This window comes from Podarcis raffonei, chromosome 8 (assembly GCF_027172205.1).
Source record: "Podarcis raffonei isolate rPodRaf1 chromosome 8, rPodRaf1.pri, whole genome shotgun sequence".
Classification (NCBI taxonomy): domain Eukaryota; kingdom Metazoa; phylum Chordata; class Lepidosauria; order Squamata; family Lacertidae; genus Podarcis; species Podarcis raffonei.
The window spans coordinates 88899109-88911106 of record NC_070609.1 but is presented as its reverse complement, the minus strand read 5'-3'; the positions used below and the strand labels follow the sequence as shown (position 1 = coordinate 88911106).

The window sequence follows — 11998 nt, the reverse complement described above, 5'->3', positions numbered from 1 at the left end:
CTGCACCTGTCTTGCCATGCACAGATAATTTATTTCATAAAATTTGTACTGTACAACACTTTTGTAAAAAATAAAACAGTTTACAGCAGTATACAACAGCTTCTTGCCCATGTGCCACAACCCCTCAACAATTTTCTGCTGCCAAGTGTCTTTATCAACATGTTCATAACCAAGTTTCTATCCTGCCTTTCACTACAATGTTTGTACACAGGAGTGATTAAAGAAGTCAAATGGGAATCGGCTCTGCAGGATCCGGGTCTTGCCGCTGCGGCGACGCGGGGACCCTCAGAAATCAAGGCGCTGAAGCCTGTGAACTTGGTGACTCGGCGGGCACCATTTGCGCCCCCCGACCTGTGAAGAGCCTTTTTAAAGGCTTCGGAACGGGGGACGGGGTGAGCGGCGCGGTGCTGAGAGTCGACTGCTTCTCCTGCGGAGTGAAGCCGCATGCCATAGTCGGAGAGCGCTGACTTCTTCTTGTGAACAATTGGACTCTAAAAGCAACAACCCATGAGTAATACGGAAATTGGATTTGTAAAGAAATTTTTTTTATTGAATTAGGCACGATTGGGGAAGGCGCAAACAGGAAGTCCGTCTCCCCGTCTTATAAATAATCTAAAGCAAGGACTAGCTAACTAAGGTCGAGAGAATTTCTTCTTCTTTATTGGGTAAAAGACATTAATTTCACAATTTGGCAGTATAAGTAATTTCACTGGAGGATAAGAGCTAATTTTGAGAGCTGAAGTGCCACCCCCCGGACCCGGGAGTGATCCGCGAGAGAGCCTGTTGAGGAGATATAGAAGAGTTTGACAGCTGTCAAATTAGCTGTCAAGAAGGAAAAAGAACTTTGTTTCTGCTATCTCTGCTGGATATATTTGCTACAATTTGGTTATATTTTGTTGAAAACAAGGAAGAACTGATACAAACTAACTTGATTTTTGGATTTGAACTGGAAGGAAGATAAAGTAACCAAAATCCCTCTAGAGGGGATTTTGGGACATTACAAGAATGGCTGAAGGAGGAAAAATTCAAGCTAAATTGGACAGAGTGTTTCTTCTCTTGGGAAAGTTACAAGGCCAAATTGATGTTTTGGCTACAAATGTTGCAACTCTGGACTTAACAGTAAACAAATCCATTGAAGTCCATGCAGCTGGACAAGAAGAGAAACTTGAAAGATTTGAGAGTGTGGAGAAAGAGATATATGTTGTTTCTGAGGAAAAGGAAGGAGGAGATGTAATGTTGCAGATGACAAAGGAGAGCCAGAGGCCTGACATGATGGCTACAAAGGAAAATAAGTACTGGATGATGAAAAACTGTTTTGAATTGAAGAATGGAGAGATCTCCTTATGTGGAGATCTGAAGACCTATGGATTACAAATTTTATTAAGGTGAAAGTTGGAGCTTTTGGGACATTTGGACTTAAAAGGAGTAAGAAACAAGATTCAGGCTCCACTTTTAAGTATGGAGGTCTGGCTGGAAGAAATATGGACCCTATCGGGACAGAGCTTCTCTGAGATCTGGTGTTTAATATTAAGGACTACCAAAAAAACCGGCAGAGAGGAATTGAGAGAGAATTAAGAGCCTCGGACGTGAGGTCTCCAGGCTGATAGTAGACTAAGACTGATGGACATTTGTTGGGGATTGAAACCGGGAAAGGGTGGGGTGGGGTTTGGGAATCCAAAGGGTGCAGAATTATAATCTGTTTTTTTTATTTTGTTTTGTTATTAGTATGAAAATTGGGGAATTCGTGGAAGGGAATTTGGGTCGACTTTAGAAAAAAGTTTTAAGAATGAGTACTGATGTTTAAATACTGATGTTTATAAGTTAAAATTGGGTTTGTTTTTTTAATGAATTAAATATAAAAAGGTCAAAAATTGGGGACAAGAACTTGTTGAATTAACAATTTGAATTGGAATATAAGAAGGGGAGGTGTGGGGAAGTCAGGGAATTATGTTATTGAAAATAAGGATTGTAAACTTTATGTGTTTTTAACTTTTTTGTTTTTTTGTTTTTGATTTTTTAATGTATAAAGGTGGAAAAACTCAATAAATATCTTTTTAAAAAAATAAAAAAGTCAAATGATAAATCGCAAAAATTCTTCACTTAAAAATATGACTGCTGAAACAGAACCATATTATGCTCCTGCTTAAGAAGCACATCTCTGGGAAGATCATTCTGTCATTCGGGTGACACAATCAAAAGGGCTCCCCTGCCCCTTGTCCCACCAACCCAACCTCCCATCAATGGTGGGACCACCAAAAGTCAAGCTTATAGAAGAGGAGATTCTTGAGCTACTCTATCCCAGACAAAAGGCCAAGGCTAGCACCTTGGGTGTCAACACTGAAGTCTCCTCTTGATTAAAACAGGCACAGTTCAAGTATCAAAAGCCAAAATAAGGCACACACCAGGGAGAGCAACAACCCATCTGAAGGGAGCCATTTATCTACCCTACAAAGTAGCAGCAGCAGTGTATGGAGGGCAAATATATGTGGTTTGGGGATTTAGATTTCCTACTGGGTGGAGTTCATCTTTGGCTTATGAGGACTCTGATATTAGCTGACTGATAAAAGTGACATCAGTTTCTCCAGCAGACTCGTAAGCGTGATCGCTGGGGCTCTCCGCTGAGTGGCAGTTGGCAAGACAGTCCTGGGCCACAGTCACACCGCTGGAAGATTTCAGGTCCCTGAGAGCCATCCTTCTGTCCTCGTCTGGAGCACACCTGGCCCTCCTTGAGAACAGGCTTGCAGATCTTGGCCCAGAAATGGCGAGCGCAGCAGAGCCCCACAGCACAGTCGGAGGTGCGGAGGCAACTCTCGCCTTCTTCAACTGCAGGGAAATTGTGCACAATTGAAATCCAGCTGAGAGCTCTTAACCTGTGCAGCGTGCATAGCCCAAGAGGACCCTTGCCAGGCAGAGGTCAGCAAGGGAGGGCAGTTTCCAAGGCCCTAGGAGTGGCGAGATCTTCCCTAGGTGGATGGGTGGGCAAATAGGAGCAACGGCAGCAGCAGGTACTGCCTCTACCTTGCTTACCTGCCCTTCTCCCTCAGCCCAGAGGAGAAAACTGGCAAGGGTGAGAGACTAAAGGAACTTCTGATGCTGCTGGCCCTGCTAAGTTATGCTCTCATGTTCTGTTTCCCTTAGCCCTCCAGCCTCCTTCCCCACAGACCCTCTCGGGTGCCAAGATAAGCACGGAGGGACTTCTGGGTTGTTCCACTGGCCTCTGAAGTTTGTGGCATGGTCCTGAGAGGGCCTCCTCTGTGGCAGCCCCAAGTTGTGGGACTCCCCACAGAGCTGCTTCAGGCACCTTCACTAGGCAGCTTTCAGAAAATATGTCTTAAGCACTTCTTTACTTTTGCCACAATATGTATATTTTAAGGAACCATCTTGTTTCTGTGATTGCAAGTTCTTTAAGCTGTTCTTAATATTGTATTTTAATTGTTGTAACCTGCCCTGGACTCTTGGAGAGAAAGGCAGGTAATAAATTGTAATAATAATAGCCTTCATTTTGCACCACGGGGGTGTCCCAGGTCGATCGCAGTAGTTTAGTAAGTGATCTCCCTGTTGCTCTCTAAAGTGATCGTGACACGCCCTGCCCCCGGCGCTATGTTCCCTTGCTGCCGGCGGTGCTGCTTTGAGTAAAAACCAACCTAAAAAAAAGCTCAACAACTTAACTACTGGCAATGACAATGGGTAGATCACAGTCAGTCTTTTTATACTTTTGAGTAGATGGCAGTCTCTTGGGAGTTTGACGTGCCTGGTATATAGTTAAATAGAGATGCTAGGGAAGGCCAGAAATTAGGATTATCAAACCAACTTTAAGAGGGTAAACCATATCTATCATCCTATACACACATCTGAAGTGTCACCTGATTTCCTTTGCCTGCAGGCAGGAGGAGGCAAGCACTGTACCCAAGGCCAACCCATCACTATTCCTAGCTGCACAGCCGTTGCCCTTCTCCTTCTCTTACCTTTGTTGTTTGGTGTTTGAGTATTTCCTTTCTTCAAGACGTTGCTTGCTGGAACCAGGCACTGGACTGCGGCTTTTGAACTCAACCCAGCCTGTTTCTCACACTTCTTTTCTTCAACGAGAGTCGTCTTTTCAGTCTGACTACACACTTCTGAGTGGAAAGAGAATAGTGATATATTTTTTAAGCTTTCATATCATGTCAGAACCCTGGTCCATCTAGCCTGGCATTATTCTACCTGCAACTGGCAGCTGCTCTGTTAAGGTCTCCCCTGCCATTTATACCCCACCTTTTCATCTATGGAGTTCAAGGTGGCTTACACGATTCTTCCCCTCCTCATTTCATCCCCACACCTGTCAGGTGGCTTAGACTGAGAGTGAGTCACTGGCCCAACATCAACCAGTGATCTTCATGCCCAAGTGGGGATTTGTATCCTGGTCTCTCCCAGGTCCTAGTCTGACACTCTGCTATACCACATTGGCTCTGGGACAAAAGGTCTTGGACAAAAGCCATTCCTGGTTCTGGAACTAAATCTGGTGTTCTCCAGGGGGTTTGGACTACAATTCCCATCAACCCTGGCCAGCGCAGCCCCATCAAGCACAACATCATATGGTCATGCTAGCTGGGGCTGATGGGAGTTGTGGTCCAAAAGTCTGGAGGGCACAAAGTTCTGCTAGAGACTAGACCTGCAATCTTGAGTCATCTGAGAGAGATGGGACCAGAAATGCAAATGGATTCCAGTGCCTTCTGTTCTGTGTGGTTGCCTGCACACCTGCTCATGTCAATGTGTGTGTGATATGTTTATGAGTGATGTATAAATGGAATTTGTATTAACAATTGGGGCCAGCCCAACCATGATGTGGGGTGAAGCAAAATGTGTGGCACCTTCTAAGCAATTTCTGTAAGCATGAGTGTGGTATAATTTTCCTGGTACTGAAGAATGCTCCCTCTTGCCATTAGGCAGCAACAGGATCTAATCAGCCTTGGGTACACATTAAAAAACACAGTATTTTTTGGTCTCCACAATCAGGACGAGCAGGACAGAGCCACCTCTAAGAACCTTATGCTAACCACAAGATGTCAAGTTGTCCATCTGATTTTGTGTTAAGTCATGCACCCTCAACAGCCATTTTGTAACTGGCACCCCAGATCTCTTAAAATCCAAAATGTGCCCATTGGTCCAAAAGGTTTGGCAACTCCTGGACTAGCTTAAGTTGGAATTGTAGGTTTCCCCCTCTTTATTAGGACACTGTACCCATTTTCCAACCATATCAAGCACAGCTTACCAATTCTTTATCACTGGTGCTGCTAAGCTTGGCTGTGGCCCTTCAAATCCTGTTGGGAGAAAATGTCCATCATTCCCAATCATTACTCATGCTTGGTTGGGACTGATGGTCCTGGAGTGCAACAACCTCTGGAGGCCCACATTACTGCTATATAATGTGGTCACATGGAACATCTCCGCTCTTGATGGGGAATTCTAACCTTAGACAATTGCCTCACTCATTGCCCCCCCCCCCGCAAGTGATTCTCTTGCTTGAACCACCACAGGCCATCATGTACACTCCCTCCACCACCAGACTTTAGCAGTAATTAGTAGACGGACTTCTTACATTACAGGTTGCTCTGCAGATATTTCTCCCATATTTTTCAGGTTCCATTCAAATATAAAGCCAGTGTGGTGCAGTGGTTACACTAGGACCTGGAAGACCTTGGGCTATTATTCACTGCCCCTTAGCCTAACCTGCCTCACACTGCTGTTGTGGGGATTAAATGACTAGAGGCAGAACCATGGACACCACCTTGAGCTCCTTGGAGAAAATAAATAAATGCAATAAATAGTAGCATTATTCAGATTTCTGTCCCTTCCTCCCAAAGGAGCCCAACAATGTAGCAAAACAAGCACAATTATGGATTAAATAAAAGCATATCTAAATGTGGTTTTTAGCTAGGTGACAATGCAGACAAGGAACATCTAACATACTCCTCCCCTAGCCTTGCTGTTGCAGCCACTGCTTACCATTTATGCAGAGCATCCCTGGGCAGCACATGGTGTTGCGTTGGCACCTCCTCCGTAGCCCATGGCAAGCAGCGCAGAAGGGCAGCTCTTCCCAGGCCTTGTTGCAGAACTTCCCAGCTGGGCAGTCTTTGTCTGTGAAGCATTGGGCACCCTGTGGAGAAAAAGACACAGTCATGTTAGGGTCCAGAGAGAGAGAGAGAGAGAGAAATGGAGCTACAATACAGTCTCAACCAGGCCTGCAAATGAAAACCACCTCAGGCAGCAAATGCTGGGGCCAGGCAGTTCCTTTGAAACCTGCTGGCTAGGCCTCCTCTGTTGGTGGAAAGAGAGAGGTCTGCTACATAGCATGTTTTCTCCTACACCCCACCCCAATCTGCAACTGCATGTCCAGTCTGCTTCCGTGTGTGGAATTGGGGAGGGGTGCCACCTGGTCACCATGGCTCAGTTCCACCTCCCCTGCTGGAGGCAGCAAATGCCTCTGAGTAACAGTTGCTGAGCATCACATGGGGGGGGGAGAAGAAGAAGAAGAAGAAGAAGAAGAAGAAGAAGAAGAAGAGGAGGAGGAGGAGGAGGAGGAGGAGGAGGAGGAGGAGGAGGAGGAGTTTGGATTTGATATCCCGCTTTATCGCTACCCAAAGGAGTCTCAAAGCGGGTAACAATCTCCTTTCCCTTCCTCCCCCACAACACTCTGTGAGGTGAGTGGGGCTGAGAGACTTCAGAGAAGTATGACTAGCCCAAGGTCACCCAGCAGCTGCATGTGGAGGAGCGGGGAAGCGAACCCGGTTCACCAGAATACGAGTCCACCGCTCTTAACCACTACACCACACTGGCAAGTGCTGATGCCCTCGGGTCCTGCTTTCAGGGCACCTGGTTGGTCACAGTGAAAGCAGGATGTTGGAGTAGATGAGCCTTTGGCTTGATCCAGCCAGGCTATTCTGGTGTCCATCACAGGCAGCATAATGTGTTGTGCTGGCCCTCATTTTCAACTCAGGTGCTTCTTTCTGTGTGCATAGCGGAAGGCTTGCCTTTGGAAAGAACTCATTGCTCCTTAGATCCTTACATCCAAAAAGGCTCTAGAGCAAGATGTCATGAGTTTAAACTGCAAGCTGGATTGAAGGGAAACAGCTCTAGCAGCATGGAGAGGTGGTGGAATCCTGTTCAAGGAAGGCTGGGCAACCCTACAGGGGGAGCGTTAGGCACAAGGAGTTCTGCCTCAGGGCTGTAGTTTAAAAGCGATGGAGGGGCTTCCAGCTCTTTGAAAGGGAAGTTAAGTTTCAGCTGCTCAAGTACCACTAGCAAAGTTTTCAGCCCAGACAAGATGTGGAGAAGGAAAGTACATCACCTGTATGCCACAGGTGATGCCACCAATTTTCTCAGATTTTCCAGGGTGGGGAACTTGATCAGCCACAAGCTTACTCTACTCCCTGCTTCCCCACCCTCTGCCCAGGCACTTTTTTGCATTAGCAAGCACTAATTCAAGTATGAACCTTTGACACTCCAAATCTTGCTGAATCCATCATCCCTGAGCGCTACCTGTGCTTGCTTGTGCTGATGGGAGTCACAATTGAGGACAGTCTGGGTAAGAGGTTCCTCACACCTGCACTCATCTAACAGCCAGCAGGAGCCAAAGTTATGCCACTGAAAGGTCCCTTCTACCAAAGGAAGGGGCAGGAGACAGCAGTTGCATCATAACAGGCAGTTTGTCAGAGCCACCAGATTTTGGGGCTGCTCTCAGTCTACCACTGCATTCAATAAATCCACATCAGTTTCTAACTTCCTCAGTACCAGCCCAGTCTAGATTCTTCCGAGTCAGAAATATGTTCCACTAAACTTCTAGTTCAGCATATGGAAGTTCTGACTGCAATGTTATTTCCTGCCAAACTTAACCTCATCCATATATTTTTTAAAAATGTTTTTAAATTGAAAAATATTAACTAGTGGAATTGATGTTCAACTGCACAATTGTTTAGCTTACTAACTTCGTAAAAAAAGGTATATTTACAAGATTGCAGGGATTATAGGGATGTATGGAGTCTTGGTTTTTGTTTATTATATTACTTTTAATTGTGATGTTTGGCTTGCTTTGTAGTTGTTGAGCTTATTTTTTAGTTGCTGCTTTGTTAACTGTGTTAGAAATTGTAATTGTTTCAGTGATCATTTGTTAATTATATGATTTATGCTGTATTTGTGATGTTCTAACTTGTTATTGTTATTTATTGTTTGTAAGCCACTTTGACTGAAAAGCAGCATAGAAAGATAAATCGAATTAATAATTTCAGAACATAACAAATAGCAACAATCATTCCAAAAAAGCATGCTTGGTTGCTCATTCAATGCACTTCTAAATTATATAATTTTAATAATTTCTATAGAGGACCTTCCCTCCCCCCCCCCAGCCCAAAACCAGTCTTCTATTGTCAGAGGATTACAGAACAGTGTGTTGGAGGTCTCCCAGAGTGGCTGGGGCAGCCCAGCCAGATAGGCATATTATTTATTATTAGTATTAGTATTAATATTTCTTCCAATTGCTGGATAAGCAGATTTTGCAGCTGTCTGTAGCATTTTATATAGCCTGCAGAGTTTTTGGGTCCAGAGATCATGAGTAACCTGTTACTTATTATCCTGGAGCTCTTAACTGGCAAATGTTACTTGAAAAACAGCCCCCACCAAAGTGCTCACCTTTTTGGAGCTGGATACTTCAGCTGAGCCCCTGATGGTGTTGAAGTCAAGAACCATAGCAGTCAATGGGGAGCAGAGGCAAGTGATCCCAAGCAGAAACTTCACCTCCATTCCCAACTCAGAGTATTGTCTATATTCCCTGGAAGACAGCAAACCACCTTCCACTCTCCTTCCTAGGGTGAAAGTCACTGAGCAACACACATCCTTCACCCCAGTATTTTGAACCTGTGGGTTGCTGCTTGCCAGAATAAGGCACTGCTTGCCTTTCGCACCTAAAGGAGTTAAGCATGCGCCTTGGAGAGTTCAGCCTTATTTATAGCAGCATTTCCTCACTTTTCCTTCCTCTCCAGACCCCCCAGACACTCCAAATCCCTTTGATCCCAACTTCAAAACCAAGTAGGAGGAGAGGAGGAAGGCAGCAGCCACCCTCCATCTCTTCCCAGCTATCCCTAATTGCAGCATATCAGAGTCATTTCAAAGGGCCAGAGGAAGAGACGGATGTAGGTATCAAAGACACCTGCTGGTAATCACCTGTGTTTCCTGTGCTTTGTAATCCCCTTGTGAAAGTGGTTTCGTTCTGGGATCTGCTTTCACAGCTGACAGATGATTCATTTGGCCAGGCTGCCATACACCACATAATTAGCTGTGTTATGGTGAGGATATAAGAAAATGCTGCACACTTTGTGGTAGCTTTAAAGCAGCTGTCCAGGCAGCACCTGCTGGAGCTGCAACAGCCTGACTTTGAAGGAAGCTCTCCTTCCTATTACATCTAACGCAACTGTTGTCCTAAACAAGAATTTAAATGCCATGTCCTACATCCCCCTGACCTTAATATCAGCCATATCCTAGCAAACTGGTCCAGGGCGATTCCTCAGAGTCAGAAGCAAGTGAAAATTGTTGGCGGCGAGTCACACATTTGGAAACAAACCTGTGGACTGGGGATAGCCAAAAATGTGCAAAATGAGAGGCTCCTCCAGGCGGCCTGTTTATTGAGCAAGATTAGGGAAGGGCTGCTTTGCAGGAGAAGGTCTCAGGTTCAACCCCAGGCAGGACCAGGAGAATCTCCTGCCTGAAATCTTGCAGATCTGCTGTCAATCAGTGTTTACAATACTGAGCTAAATGGACCCACAGTATAAAAGAGTTCCCTGTGTTCCTAGATTTACTTGCACGCAGCTTAGATGATACCCCATCTTTATTGAGCAAGCATTCTGATTTTTTGGCAGGGAAATTATAGCCCAATGGACATTCATCTTAATTTGCTTGCGTAAAGGTTATACATCTTTCCACTCATCAGTTGTTTATCTTATACCTTTTGTTCAGTTTCCCTGCCATTTTCCCAACTGAAATAGGACTTTAAAAAGAAAGTGGATTTGTTGTGTCAGAACGTGTTAATCTTCTTTTTGTAAACCTAAATTTCTGGTTTGCAAATGAACACCTCCCCCACCCCAATACCGGCACACGAAAGCTCATACCAGTAACTTAGTTGGTCTCTAAGGTGCTACTGGAAAAGGGACGTGGGTGGCACTGTGGGTAAAACCTCAGCGCCTAGGACTTGCCGATCGCATGGTCGGCGGTTCGAATCCCCGCGGCAGGGTGAGCGCCCGTCTTTCGGTCCTAGCTCCTGCCCACCTAGCAGTTCGAAAGCACCCCTAAGTGCAAGTAGATAAATAGGTACCGCTTTATAGCGGGAAGGTAAACGGCGTTCCGTGTGCTGCGCTGGTGCTGGCTCGCCAGAGCAGCTTCGTCACGCTGGCCACGTGACCCGGAAGTGTCTCCGGACAGCGCTGGCCCCCGGCCTCTTAAGTGAGATGGGCGCACAACCCTAGAGTCGGATACGACTGGCCCGTACGGGCAGGGGTACCTTTACCTTTAAGGTGCTACTGGAAGGAATTTTTTAAATTTTGTTTCGACTACGGCAGACCAACACGGCTACATACCTGTAACTATAAAGTGATCGGCAGTCCCAGTTCAAAACTCCAAGTTCAAATCTCACAAAGCTATAATTCTCAGGGAAGAGCCATTGATTTTTTTAAATCATTTTTTATTCAAAGTTTTCAACATAAAATACAATAAAAAATCACACTAATCTAGAAAAAAAATAGAAAAAAGAATAAAGGAAAGAAATAAAGAAGAGAAAGAAGAGATGAACAAAAGGAAATTACAAATCCTTTTATCAAAATTAAATCTTGACCCTTATTTCGCACACAGAAGGGTGAGCCTCTCAGTTCTCTCCTGGGAGCTTCCCCCTCTTCGCCTGGCCTCCCACCCTGGGAGACCCTCTCTGCTCTGTCCTTCATGCAAGGCCCTTCATTCTTGGTCCATCACCTTCCTGTATCTTCCTTTGTAAATCTAGAGTTAATGAAAAAAGGAAAATCATAGAAAAGATAGAAAAAGAACTGAAGGGCTTCTAATTCTGTGCCTGCCAATTATGTATGTAACAATTATATATTTCAGTCCCATTTCCTGTTGGCCATATTCCGTATCCTGGTTTAAAGGAAAAAGGAAAAGTTCTCCCCCCTCCCCCTTTTCACATTCTTTTTCCAAGGCTGGCACCAAAATCTTGGGAGCTTTTCTTCTGTGTTCACTTCAGCTTGTACGCAAGGGCCTTTGTCTCTCAGCCTCTGCCATCTCCAGTTGCTTTTGTTCATAATTCCATTCACTTCTCCCAGAGGCACAACAGCATCCTTTGTCTGATCCAGTCCTCCAGGTAGCTGTGTGGATGTCCATTCCATTCCAACGTCTGCTGTGGTCCATTTTGCCTTTACCTTTTCATTTTCAGTCAGTTCTGGATCAACACCTTTCCCACAGGTCCTGCGCATTCTTTAGTCTGATATTTCTCTGATCTAATCTCCTTTAACATTTCACACAGCTCTTAAATCTATCAGCTGTTCGTCTAGTAATTTTCGCTCAGCAGTGTTTTCACCATCTTGGGTTTTATTATTCTCCCCTTTGATAGTCGTTGCTTCCAGAAATATGCACCTGTTTCTTTAAATCAGCATTCCATTCTCACATAGATTACCATTTAGCTTCATTTCAACATCCAACCCAGCACACAAATGGTGGAGAGTTACAGGTGGTATAAATTTGTCCAACCCCCCTTGAAGGCCATCTAAGCCAATAGTCATTTCATAACGTGACACTCAGTTCCCATAGTGGGAATCCTAACCCCTTACCTGAGTGGAAGCTCCTCAAATTCAACAGACCTACTTCTGAATGGACATGGTTAGGACTTCAGTTAAGACAATGTTTGAAGAAGTCCTTCCTCCCTTCTGTTCCAAGTCCAATTTCACTGGGTGGTCCTGAATTCAAGTGCTATGAAGCAACTATTGCCATGGGA

The 11998-nt window shown here is 45.0% G+C and overlaps 1 protein-coding gene across 1 annotated transcript; it reads right to left on the bottom strand.

Moving 5' to 3' along the window:
• Positions 1 to 2071: 2071 nt before the first annotated feature.
• On the bottom strand, positions 2072 to 9604 carry DKK4 (dickkopf WNT signaling pathway inhibitor 4). The gene is made up of 4 exons (XM_053401443.1): positions 8662 to 9604; positions 5983 to 6133; positions 3966 to 4115; positions 2072 to 2823 (listed from the first exon to the last, which is right to left on the bottom strand). The coding sequence occupies exons 1-4, from the start codon at positions 8770 to 8772 to the stop codon at positions 2573 to 2575; spliced, it is 663 nt and encodes a 220-aa protein (XP_053257418.1). The 5' UTR covers positions 8773 to 9604; the 3' UTR covers positions 2072 to 2572.
• Positions 9605 to 11998: the final 2394 nt, after the last annotated feature.